General features: G+C 45.0%; 2 protein-coding genes across 5 annotated transcripts in view; one reads left to right on the forward strand and one right to left on the reverse strand.

Moving 5' to 3' along the window:
* Positions 1–8189, forward strand: part of akap9 (A kinase (PRKA) anchor protein 9) — a 51381-nt gene extending 43192 nt beyond the window's left edge. For 2 of the 4 annotated variants that reach the window (XM_084033062.1, XM_084033060.1), the window contains exons 36-55: positions 94–138; positions 297–1124; positions 1643–1697; positions 2073–2194; positions 2284–2472; positions 2563–2730; positions 2950–3055; positions 3172–3367; positions 3521–3671; positions 3781–4107; positions 4250–4546; positions 4631–4836; positions 5099–5204; positions 5344–5538; positions 5662–5865; positions 5968–6200; positions 6307–6401; positions 6661–6796; positions 7066–7196; positions 7656–8189. In XM_084033062.1, the coding sequence (XP_083889188.1) occupies positions 94–138; positions 297–1124; positions 1643–1697; positions 2073–2194; positions 2284–2472; positions 2563–2730; positions 2950–3055; positions 3172–3367; positions 3521–3671; positions 3781–4107; positions 4250–4546; positions 4631–4836; positions 5099–5204; positions 5344–5538; positions 5662–5865; positions 5968–6200; positions 6307–6401; positions 6661–6796; positions 7066–7196; positions 7656–7699 (3834 nt within the window). In that variant the 3' untranslated portion in view covers positions 7700–8189. Of the gene's footprint in view, positions 1–93; positions 139–296; positions 1144–1642; positions 1698–2072; positions 2195–2283; positions 2473–2562; positions 2731–2949; positions 3058–3171; positions 3368–3520; positions 3672–3780; positions 4108–4249; positions 4547–4630; positions 4837–5098; positions 5205–5340; positions 5539–5661; positions 5866–5967; positions 6201–6306; positions 6402–6660; positions 6797–7065; positions 7197–7655 lie in introns of all 4 variants that reach the window. The other 2 variants (XM_084033061.1, XM_084033059.1) reach the window with 2 other exon arrangements.
* A 785-nt stretch (positions 8190–8974) lies between these two features.
* On the reverse strand, positions 8975–12013 carry cyp51 (cytochrome P450, family 51). The gene is made up of 10 exons (XM_084033013.1): positions 11744–12013; positions 11555–11653; positions 11010–11186; positions 10777–10903; positions 10475–10649; positions 10262–10381; positions 9885–10080; positions 9575–9670; positions 9279–9447; positions 8975–9154 (listed from the first exon to the last, which is right to left on the reverse strand). Exons 1-10 carry the CDS (start codon positions 11903–11905, stop codon positions 8976–8978), a joined length of 1500 nt encoding a protein of 499 aa, XP_083889139.1. The 5' UTR covers positions 11906–12013; the 3' UTR covers position 8975.
* Between the last annotated feature and the right edge of the window lie 579 nt (positions 12014–12592).

Consider the following 12592-nt stretch of genomic DNA (forward strand, 5'->3'; position numbering starts at 1 on the left):
GCTTTACACCTTGGAATTTATGCTGATGTTACTGATATCTAAAGGTTAAATAGTTTGATTGTTGCCCTCTGACATATAACTGTGTTTTTTAAGGAGCGGGAAATGACGATCGCTCACCTGAAAGGAGAACTTTTTAAAGTAAGTCAGAAATGTTTAAATTACATTTTTCTGCATTGGAGTATTATCAGTTTATTTTCATTTCTCAACTGATTTTCTTTTTTTTAAATGAAAAAGTAAAATCATTTTGTGATAGTTTGTATGTGTAGTATTTGACCACCTGCCCAATCACCCTCAAGGTACAAGCTGAAGAAGACAGAGCCAACATGACGGAGCTTCTCCAGGAGGTCAGAAACGATGCGGCTTCCAGCAAAGAAGAGCTCAACATCTACAGGCAGCACAACGAGAAACTCCAGGAGGACCTCCAAATCCGTGAGCTCTCCGTTTCTAAACTCAAAGTGGAGCTCCAGCAGCTGAGGGAGAACGTCGATTCCACCAAAGAGGAGCTCAACGGCTTCAGGCAGCACAATGAGAAACTACAGAACGAACTCCACGTCCGTGATCTCTCCATTTCAAAGCTCAAAGAGGAACTCCAGGAGGTGCGAACAGCCTTGATGAGGACTGCAGATTCTGCTACTCCATCTCCATCTCCCTCTCCGTCTCCTCAGCCCGTCTCCTCTGCTTCTTCCTCCTCCACCACACAGCCAAAAAGGAAAGGAGGCAAACAGCCGGCTGGCAAAGGAAGCAGTGCCAAAGATAAACCATCCCTCTCCAGGAAAAACTCTGCCACTTCCAGCCAGTTCTCCAACAAATCTCACAGCACTCGGCTAAACAGCAGCTCAGAGCAGCAACGCGCGGCGGTAACGCACTCGTTCACGCAGACCGAACCCCTCCAGATGTCCGACCTCGGCCCGGAAAACGTGTCTGCGACCAAAGACGAGATCGAGGAGGTGATCGGGGAGTTCCAGGAGAAGATCGAACAGATGCAAGAGCTCCACGCTGCAGAAATCCTGGACATGGAGGCTCGGCATATCTCTGAGAGCGAGAGCCTTCGTAGGGACACACAGGCTCTGGAGGACGAGTGCAAGGCCTTGAAGGCGGTCATCGACAAGCTGCGCTCCACGGAGGTGAGGGCAGGAAACTATAGTCGCATACTAGAAACGTAATCGGAACCAATGTGTTGTGAATGTGTGGTGTGGATTTGAAGAACATTAAACATATTATTATGGAATTGGAGGCATTTGATTCATGCCATGATTTATATTTTGTCTGAAAACGATCATATTTGCTTAAGCAAGATTGCTTAAATGTGCTGCACCTACATTTAAAGATTCTTCTCCTCCTGCTAAATGCATACGTGATGGAGGATACATATTTCTAGTTGTTGCATTAGGGCTGCAACTAATTCTAGTTTTCAAGTCTATTCATCCTTTAGTCTATAAAATGTCTTCAATTTGCTAATTTTTGTCCAACCAACAGCCCAAAACTCAAAGATAATCGATTATTTGTTTCAGCACTATCTGCATTTTCATGAAATGTACAGTAGTTTAATGTTTTCAAGGTGTTACTAAGTCACACGTATTTGTATTATCATTCCGGTTAATACAGTAAAAGAAGGATCTGAATCATGTTCAATCTTTTCTAGGGCTCTTCAAGACAAGACCGTCCTACGTCACAGTTCAAAGATGGCTACACAAGTGGTAAGAAGCAACACATTGATACCCAAACACACCAGCAAATCATCTGTTTACATTATCCCATCAAATGTTTGAGTCTGTTTTTTTTTCAGGATAATAATCACCTCAAATTTCCACTGACTAAAGAAAGAAAATATGATGATTAAATGTTTTCTTCTCCAGCTTTCATGTGTCTTCAGATTTTGCCTGCATAACAATTTACAGAAATAGCCGGAGTGCAGTAAACAACATAGTCCTGATAGTCTGCTCAGATATTCTTGTTTCTGCCATAACACACTTAAAATAGTGTGTTATGGCTGCTAGTTCTCATTTCACACTTTTCCATGAGCATCGGTCAGACCAAAACCATTTTCAGCATTCTTGTTCCTCCTGTTGCAGACAGCAGCTCAGACTACAGCCAGCGGACTGGATTTGACTTTCCGAGCTTGCAGCAGGAGTTTAGGACGACTCCAGAGGGCGCCAGGAGAGAGACTGATGATCCACTGCCTGACCGGATCAAGGTGCACTTAACTTATAATAAACATTGTAAGAGAGTTCACCAACATTTCACTGAATTGTGGTTTTAATCAACATGTCTGTGTTGATTTAGACGTTGCTCCGTGAGGTACACCAGGAGGGCATGCAGGTGCTCTCTCTGTCAGAGTTCCCTTTCACCGAAGGCGAGCCCACCAGCCAGTTCAACGTCCCAGGCTGGGTGAAAGAAAGGGACGCCTTAATGGCGACTGTGGAGTCTCTCAAAGGCCTCATCACCCAGATGCAGACGCACAGAGAGACGCAGGTAGAGGAAACCTCCGTAGCTCAACCCGTTGGAATCATTCCACTGTTTTAGTGCAGGTGTCTTTATCTGTGTGTCTCTGACTTCCTGCAGACGTCAAGCGGCGCGGACTGGCGTGGGGAGCTGCTCGATGCGGTGCAGCAGGTGTTTGTGAGGGAGCGCAGCGTGCTAAAGAGTGCCCTCTACAGCCAGTTGGACCTGCTGGACACCAGCGATGCCATTATCCACCTCAATCAGCTGGAGCACCGACTGGCTGAACAGGTCAGAAAGAACAACTGACTCTGTAATGTGGCAATGTCAAACTAGTCAAATTCCTTTTGTATTGATCCTAAAAGCAAGCGATTAAATACGGGCTTTACACAACAGAAGACAAAAATCTGTTCTTTCTTAGACAGGAATAACCTTCTCTTGTCTTTCCTCTCCTTTGATTATTATTTGTGCTGGTCAGTAACCAAGTGTTGTATTGTGATCCTGAACCAGGACACCCGGCACAGAGAGGCGATGGGGTCGCTCCACACTGCTGACAGGTCCAGTCTCATCTCTGAGATTCATCAGCTCCGGGGTCAACTAGAGCAACTTCATCCAGGTGAACCCGTTAAGAAAGAGCCTACTCTCACTGTGATTGTGATGTGTTCGTTGGTTTTACCTGCTTTGAGAGGAAAGCTGCCCTCATATTGATGTTTTCTGATTGCTGTCTTTTAGTTGCCCGACCTGCTGTGTCACTGGGTGGTGAACGTAGTGTGACGGAGCAGAGGGAGGCAGGAGGAGCTGATGGAGCAGCGGAGGCTGACAGGCGGCTGGTGGAGGAGCTGAAGGGTGAACTGTCCCAGACTAAACTGGAACTGGAGACGACACTCAAGGCTCAGCACAAACACCTCAAAGAGCTGGACACACTCAGGTTAGACACAACGTTTGTTTGAATTTCTACTTCCAATCTCAACTTCAACTTGGAATTTAACTTAAACAAACCTACCAACATTCTATATCACTAAAATATCCAATAAATATCCATCCACAATATTAAACTCTTTAATATTATCTCTGTCAACAGGGCAGAGGTATCACAGAAGGCTGCTGAAGTGGATGCGCTGAACGACCATCTGACAGAGGACAGGAAGAGAAGCAGAGACATTCAGTGGGCCATGGAGAAGGAGAGGTGTCGGACTGGGAGAAACGAGGAGAGTAAACGAGAAGAACTAGAGGTAAGAGCCTTCTAGTAGATACTGTACGCAGTAGTTACTGATAATATATATATATGTTATACTGTATACGTCATTCTACAAACTGTTTGTGTTTCCATTTTCCTCGTAGGACCTGCAACTCTCTCTGGAGGAGCAGAAGAGCCGCGTGGCCCAGCTCACCCTGACCCTGGAACAGGAGCGTCAGGCCTCCTCTCAGCTCTCCCAGCAGGCCGAACAGGAGCGCCTCAGCCTCCAGAGACGCGTCCAGGAGTTCCAGGTGCAGCTGGAGTCGGAGCGAGCCAAAGCCCTGGAGATGAGCACTGCGCTGGGGAGGGAGAGGGAACTGCGGACGGGTGTGTCCTCCTCAGACGGCGGCGCCTCCAGAGAGCAGCTGGTGGAGGAGGAAGGGAGACTGCTGGAAAGACTGCAGAGGGAGCTGGATGACAAACATGTACAGGTGGGATGTTTGCTACTGAATTTGTTAAAATTTGCCACAAGATGGGGGAGAAAACAGTAAATGATGATTAATTGCATCATTGTCAAAATGTCTTGTATTCCAATTCAAAACTCTGTATTTCATCCTCATCCTTCTTCTCCAGGTGGTGCATCTCCTCAGTCAGGTGGAGGCCCAGAAGCTCGAGGTGGTGCGTAAAGAGGAGGAGCTGACGTTGGGGAGTCAGAGGTCGCGACGGGACCAGGAGGCACTGCTGGAGGCTCGGACCCAGCTGGAGAGCCTGGAGGCACAAACGTCTGAGGCCCAGAAGCAGCTGGAGAGAGAGACTGAGAGGAGGAAGAGTCTAGAAGAAGAGAAGGAGAAACTGGAGGAGAGGTTAAAGCAGTTAGCGGAGCAGAGAGGAGGAAGGGAGGGTGGACCTCTGCAGGCCGATGACCACAGTGTAAGCATCACACACGCTTAATAAATGTATTTTCAGAAAGGTTTTATCCAGACAGTGTAAAAGCTGTTTCTTCCTAAACAACAGGCTGTCTGGCCTGAGTCCACCGACCGCACCAAAGACTGGGTGTTCCTGCAGAAGAGTGGAAATCAGTCCTCCCACCCGGAGGCCTCTCCAGCTGGACACACCAGCGGACCGCACCAAGGTCCTTGGCGCACAGTCGACAAGATCCTGGGAAAACTCCACCTCATATCCTCAAAGATCCGCGGCATGGCGAGCAAGACTACTGGCAGGTAATTAAAGCGGCTATAGTTGATGTTTAAAGGTAGCAACAGATCACGTTGCAATATCACCATCAGGCTATATGAGGTCATAATAAAGGCTGCTTGTTCTGCTGCCACCATGTGACCAAAAAGTCTTTTACTGCAGGTTTAACATTATTACATTAAGACAGTCTTTGTCTTTATAAACTAACACTTCAAACTTGATCCATAAATGTATCGTGATATGCAGAACAGAAATGAACTATTTGTCATTTGTACATGTTGTGTGCAGGCTAACGGCGGAGGTAGACAGTGAAGAGTTATCCTGGGTGCAGTCCAACGTTAATGAGGTCATCAGTATGCTGCAGCTTTCCCCAGGTCTACCCTCCGTCCCCGAGGTCAGGAACCTATACTTATATGTGATTATATTTGTATATTACTTGTGTTGTATTTAGTATTTGTGGCTGAGTTAAGTTTTAATTTATGGAAGCAAAACATGGAAGTGCAAATCGTGACTGCTTGTGTGTTTCCCAGCAGAGTGTTTCCCTGCTGGCAGGAGGCTCCTCTAGCTCCTCCAACGTCCTGACGGAGCGGCTGCTGAGGCAGAACGCTGAGCTGACGGGTTTTGTCAGCCGTCTGACCGAAGAGAAGAACGATCTGAGGAACCACACGCTGCGCTTGGAGGAAGAGCTCCGACGCTACCGGCAGGCTGGCCTGGAGTCAGGCGACAGTGTGAGTACACGACAGGAAACACCACTGATGTTCTCATCATTATATATATTTCAACAATATTGCTGAAATAAAGACATGTGCCAAAACTCTGACTAAATTCTATTGTTTGATTTCGTCCTGCAGTTCAGTAGCAGGAGAGGAGTGTCAAAGGTGGACTCGTCAGGTTTGATACTTTCCCAGGAGCGGGAGTCTTGGACGAGAGAGAAGGTCCGCCTGGAGAAAGCTTTACTTCTGGCCCAGGCCCAGGTGGCCCGACTCCGGGGGGAGATCAGGGCCGACACCCTGCGAGAGATAACTGGCCCTGAGGCTGACAATGCTGCACTAAAGGTCGGCTAAAACCCGCGAATCACCGTAATTGAGGTCATATCTGATAATGTTGTTACCTAGAACGCTCTGTGTTATAATTTTACTCCTTTCCTTTGCCTGCAGAGAATGTACGGGAAGTACTTGAGGGCAGAAAGCTTCCGCAAAGCTCTGATCTACCAGAAAAAGTATCTTCTGTTACTGCTGGGCGGCTTCCAAGAGTGTGAGGAAGCCACGCTGTCGCTCCTCTCCCGGATGGGCGGCCGGCCCTCGCTCCCCAGCCTGGAGTTGCTCAGCCAGCGCCGCCGCGGACTGATGCGCTTCCGCTCTGCCGTCCGAGTTTCTATCGCCCTCTCCAGGTAGGAAGCCAGAGCTCTGTGTTGGAGGGGACAGGGATGTCTTTAAATCTCTAACAACAGATGTGTATGCAGTCACAGATTAAAAATGTACACTTTTTCTGCTCAGAATGCGTTTCCTCGTGAAGCGATGGCACAAGGCGACGGGAATGAGCTCCACAACCTCCTGCAGCATCAACAAGAACGGATCAGGACAGATATTAGGTAACCACAACATATCAGATTAATGTAGAAGTGATGCACAATATTACTTTAATATTTACCAAATGTATCTTGCTTGTATTGTTATTTTCCTATGCTTTGGTGTTAGTATTATTACTTCTTATACACTTTATATCTTTTACACTATTGTTTATATATATACTGTTTTTTTTTCCCCCTTATTCCTCTGTTGTAATTTTTGATCATGACACAACAATCTCCATCAGGATTAATGCGATACGTTCAAACTGCTCTCTCTCAGGTACGGAGGCGAGAGACTCGCCATATCTTCACCCAGGAAGTGTGGAGATGTACAGAGGAAGTGGAGGCGTCGTCTCCAGCAGCAGGGGGCGAAGTGGACGGGAATCCCCCAGATCGGTCTCCTCCACACACAACAGGTGCACCACCAAAAACAATTAGCATGATAAATTAATTATTGTTATTACCAAACAACTGAACAAGGAATCAATCTTGATAAGTCTATAAAATGCCAAATTCAAAGTGTCTTTCTTCTCTAAGCATTCCTTTGAAGTGAAGATATAAGTGTTAAGAGATATAAAATGTATTATTATTTTCTATCACAGAATTCTTTATATTGAAGCAAAGTAGAATTTAGATCTGTTTATAGTGTATAGTTCGGTAACTGAAAGATTGCTGTGTTGTTTAGATTCCACATGGCTGGAGACCACGGAGCCCTCACCTGTTCCCACCTGCAGAGCTACGACCCCGACCGAGCGCTCACCGACTACATCTCCAGACTGGAGGCGCTGCAGAGGAGGCTGGGCAGTGTGACATCAGGTAGACCGGATCACAGTTAGTAAACAAGAAATCAGCATGCAACAGAAGGCAGGCCACGGCCGATTCAAGAAATATAACATTTATATATAACCAGTTTACATGTTTTTCCGCTACTGTGAGCATCTAAAGCAGAGAATACAGTTACAGCATTCTCGACTGTCACACGCTTTTCTATCAAGTGGTTCAAATCAGCAAAACTCTGTTAGAGAACACCAAAAAACAAACATCTAACTGATGAAGGTTTGGTATTTCAGTGTCATGTGATGAAAATTTTAATGTATACACTACAAATATACAGCAAGACTCTTTATATGGACACTTTCTCACACAAACATACATATCCCTAAATGACTGTGCGGCGTTTAAATGAGGTCGTGGTTTGCTTCATAACCAGTATCCTAATATTTCCAGTTGTGTTTTTAACTCTATGAAGTAAACCACCTTTTATTTTCCCTGCAGGTGCTTCTTCATATGCTCAATTGCACTTTGGCTTGAGAAGATAGACGCTGTCAAGTTACTTTGGCTTGAAGAAACTCAGTTGCCTTTTCTCGTGCTGGGCGCTCTGCTGTTTTCTATCATTCTGGTGTGGACCGTATCTTAACATGTGGACCAAAACGCATTTTTTTATTGGTGTTACGACATGTTGTATTCAGGCTTCTTTGTCGCCAGCACTTGAAAAACAGCTATGTTTGTAAATGAATCTGCCTCTTTGTTGTGGATGAGCTACAATCATGTATATTTGTCTAATGCTAATTTATGACCTCGTGATTAATTTATGTTAATGTTGTATGGGTGGAGCGTTATGTAGAGAATGTTTGGGTCTATCGTTAAGGAGGCTGCTACTGGATATTCTACACTACACTGTGTTTTGTTTCGGCCAGACAGACTACAGAGGACATTTGTAGAGAACGTATTTTTGTAAAGCGTAGGAGCTTTGAATTTTCTGGGTATTTTGTCAAAAACTGAAATAAAGAGGACTACATTATTTGAGAAGCTGTGTATTTTTTTTTTATGTCCACTAACGAGAGGATGACGGTTGCTGCACCAAAACTTAGTCGGCAAGTTTGTCATTCAGTGTCTAGTTTACTGTGTTTTTTTTTAACGTTTCTTTATTGAAAGGAATTGAACATTAACAGCTATTTTGTAGAACATAAAAACAAAAAAATCACAAAAGAACACAATAAACCAAAAATGTCACAGCACAATATTTTTCATAATGAGAAGACATTTTATAGCGTTTGATTCAAAGCCTATGAACAACAACAATGCAGATTGTTCAGTGAGACATTGCAACTTGCTGGCCACACCGTCACAAAATGATCCGTGACGATGTGGCCTCCTCCCACAACAGCTGATTCATAACTCCCAGCTATTTACAGAGGCTGCTGCTTTGCTGTTATTGTTATATTGTTCTACACAGGTGGCTTTCTCGGGCCCCGAAGCTTCATTCACTCAACAGATGTTTCCCCTCCATTAAGGCACTGACTGCTTCTGTTTTTAAGAATTCACATTGTGAATATTAGCTAATATTAGGGGTCAAGTCAGGGTCATGCAATCAGTGTAATTATCTCTGGAAACACAGGTTTAAAAATGTGCATTACTGCTGACATTCAGAGGGAATAAACAGGTCTGAAAAACACACAAAGATTTTACTTTTGGGACATTTAGGCAGAGCAAAGTGTGTTCATCTAAATGTTCCTAAATTCAAGTCCAAGGAAGTCGGAGCTTCAGTCCAAACACTCGGGATGATTTGACACTTTTTCCTCGTGTCTTTGCTCCTCACTGTTTCCTCCTCTTGTATCTGATGACGGGGTTGTGAGGGGTGTGAATCATGGTGGTGTAGTTGATTGTGGGGAAATATCCGTCCACCAGGTCAAAGTCGTACATGCGCAGCAAAGTGGACCAGATGGTTTTGATCTGGACGTAGGCGAAGTTCTCCCCGATGCAGCGATGGCGTCCTGAAGAGCACAAGGACAGAGGTGCACTTTTTACTTGGAGGTTCTTTGCGAGTAATAACCACTTATAGTAATAAGACACTGTTACCTAAATTATAGATTTGTATTTTATTTATTTTTTTCTTACCGGCTCCAAACGGCACATAGGCAAACTTCTCCCCTGCAGCAGGGTTGTCGTCGAGGTAGCGGTCAGGGCTGAACTCCATCCTCTCCGCCCAGGTGTCCTGCAGGCGGTGGTTGACGGTTGGGGAGACACAGACCTGGTGGCCCACGGGGATGGTGTATCCTGCTGCGGTCTGAGAGAATGAAGGACAGACAATAAATGCTGTGCTGAGAAATTAAATTCAAATAAAAACAGGGAAACTTTTTTTTTTTTTTTTTTTTGGCTGATGTTCAATACAAAAAAAAAATCCAGGTTCTTACCTGAGGAGAGCGAGCCATCCTCATCATGGTCATGATGGGTGGGCGGAGACGCAGGGTCTCCTTCAAACAGCGCTCCAACAAGCCGAGGTCTTTGAGCTGATGATGACACCAGGACAATATTAGGATCAACAAACTGTTGTACTCCAAAGCAACTGATACACCATTTTGTACTGTGGTTTAACTAGTTTAATCCCCCTGCTGTTGTTATTGGAAAGGCCAAACTTAATGAAGTTTTACTCTCATTCTAGAAAATGTTTTGTGTGTTGTGATATTTATAACCAGCGTGATCATACTGTAAAATCCGCCTTGCCTGATCAAAGTGGAGAGGAGGCAGCTCTTCTCCACAGACGGCTCTCTGCTCGGCGTAGCAGCGCTCCTGCAGAGCTTTGTCTCGGGCCAGGAAGAATCCCATCCAGGCGCTGGTGGTGGAGGACGTGTGCTGACCCGCCAGCAGGAGACCAATCAGCATCCCCGCGATCTCGTCATCGTTCAGGGGCTGTCCGTTTCTGAAGGAGAAACTTTTATTATACTCTTATAGCTGACGATGGGCTGTAATCATTCTAAATATTTACGCAGAGAGACGCTTAACACTGGGATATCAAAAAAGTCTTGGTGATCTTCAGCTCTGTGATCCAGCAGCAGAACCTCACGTTAGATTTCATGTCTGGGACACCGACGTGATCTTACTTGTAGGTGGCATCGATGAGGGTCTGCAGGATGTCGTCCACTTTCTCTCCAGATTGCCTGCGCTTCTGAATCACCTTGAAGAAGATGTTCTTGATCTCTATGTGAGCTCTGTCCCTTTTCCTAAACAACAAAAAACATTTTAACAAGTCAATATTTGAGTTTCTTTTCAGGAATGTATTATTTTCCACGTGTGTGTGTGTTCCTGAGTCGTACCTGAAGCTGGGGAGGGGCAGCCAGCTGGGCAGGAGCCAGGCGGCGTGGCTGAATCCCCCGTCCAGGTCAGCATAGAGCTGGGCCACTCGCTCGTTCAGCATGCTGCGGATCTCGCTCCCATGGAGGCAGCTGCTGGCCGTCAGGATGATCAGCTCGGACAAGGCCTCAAACAGGTCTGGAACAACAAGTTCAATCAGCGAGAGCCAGAAAACGGCAACAATCCAAAGCAATCAGACAGTATAGAGATATTTGTCACTTTTACACATTCATGTTATAATCAAGTTATTTGTGAAGGATCTTACTGCTCTCCCCGCTGTCTCCCCATCTCTGAAAATACTCGATGGTCTCGGCCTCGATGATTTTCACATGTTCCTTAAAATGAGCAATGTTCAGTCCGGTCTTCAACATCTTCTTTTGTTCCAGAAAGATCTGCAAACACATTCAAGAAAACATTCAGTGTTTGTTTTGACTGATTTGACTCTCTCACTAATACACCCATATGGATTTGTTAAAAATGTGATTTTTTTTTGCTCACAGGGTTCGGCACATCATACGCCACTCCTTTGCCAAACACTGGAGTGGTCAGCCTGGAGTAGACGTCCTCTGCATTCAGGTCCTCGTTCTTGCTGTTGAACATCAGTGTGGCCGCCTCGCTGCCCAGCAGGTACGTGAAGGTGCTCCCCACCATGGTGAAACTGAACACGGGGCCGTACTGTGGGTGCACAGCAGACACGCAGGGGTTAAAACAGTGCTGGGACAAAGTACATCTCAGAGGTTGCAAGATCATTCCTCTACTATTTTAACTTTTTCTTCATGGATATTTTAAATTTTAAAGTTTTATTTTACTTCCTAGCCATAAACTATGTACACACAGATGGTGCCACATAGACTGTAACACAGGGCTGCAACGTCCATCTCTAATAAACCTGTCTAATACTTTCTTGATAAATTGATGCATTATTTGGCATATATTGTTTAAAACATAATTTCTCAAGGATTATTTTGACATATTTGTTAAACTTGAGTTCTATATCATAGAAGAACTGCAACAGTGTTTTTCTTTTTTTTTGTAATACTTACTTTTTCATAAGCATTTTCAAGAAATTCAATGGGGCTTTTGCCAAATGCAACGGCGTGACCCAGGAAGGGGATGCTGGAGGGGATGTATGGTGGATATTTCTGCAAAAAAAAAAAAAAAACACGGTGGATGAGGAATACAAGCTGAACTTCAATAACAGTTTGTGCACAAAGGTTTGACGCTGAACTTACCAGATCACTGTGGGAGAACTGTTTGAGCAGCAACTTGGAGATATATCCCACCGTGAGAGTGATGACGGAAACCGCCAGCACCACGGACGTCAGGTTCTCGTTCATTGTCCCAACAGTGTCCCCGAGCAGTTTACTGCTCATTTCATACAAGTGGATGGACATTTTGACTTCCTGTAAAAACAACAGACCCGCTAGAAGCCTGGAAGAAGTCCTCTTTGTGATTCGGAGGGTAAACGTCCACTTATTCAAAGCGTCCGCGGCCGATACATGTCCCGTTCATCTGCTGTTCATCTTGGGGGGTGACCGCCGCTAATGTTTCGCTTACATCCCTACCTGTCAAAATCTCGCCCCGCCCCCGCCTGACCGGCGCAGGTTTCCTATTGGCCGCTCGCCGCGTGTCCGTCAAGCAACCGCCGCTGTGATTGGCTGCCGGTACCTGAACCGATGTCTTGCTATTTGACGTCACTGCAGCAGTTTTCGTGATAGACGTTCAACATCAAAAATCGTTCTCCTCGGCCCTCAAACACGTTAAAGAGTCGCAATACATGTCGTACCGCAATATTAAAATTTTTTATGTACCAGCAGATTTATAATTTGAGTGTAGTTAAGTCTAATCAAAAAGGATGTAGCAGGTTTATATTACACCATATTAGAATACCAAACTAAAAGTTAGAATTTTAGATGCCAAGCCTATAAATTTATATTTTACGCTTCATGATTTGTATTTTATGACATTTACAATTAATTAAACTTTTATATCAATGATATAATTTAAAGCCAAATGGGCCACAAGCCATAAGCTCATGTTCTAAATCATATAATAATGCAGTGCCCGTTGATTAGAATAGT

The sequence above is a fragment of the Eutrigla gurnardus genome, assembly GCF_963514095.1.
Source record: "Eutrigla gurnardus genome assembly, chromosome: 17".
Lineage (NCBI taxonomy): Eukaryota > Metazoa > Chordata > Actinopteri > Perciformes > Triglidae > Eutrigla > Eutrigla gurnardus.

Excerpts from the sequence above, each read along its gene's own strand:
- cyp51 (XM_084033013.1), bottom strand. The coding sequence starts at position 11,905 with ATGTCCATCCACTTGTATGAAATGAGCAGTAAACTGCTCGGGGACACT. Across the intron at positions 11,187-11,554 it reads TTGAAAATGCTTATGAAAAA|TACGGCCCCGTGTTCAGTTT; the intron begins GTAAGTATTACA and ends GTGCACCCACAG. Across the intron at positions 10,382-10,474 it reads CTGCCCCTCCCCAGCTTCAG|GAAAAGGGACAGAGCTCACA; the intron begins GTACGACTCAGG and ends TTTGTTGTTTAG.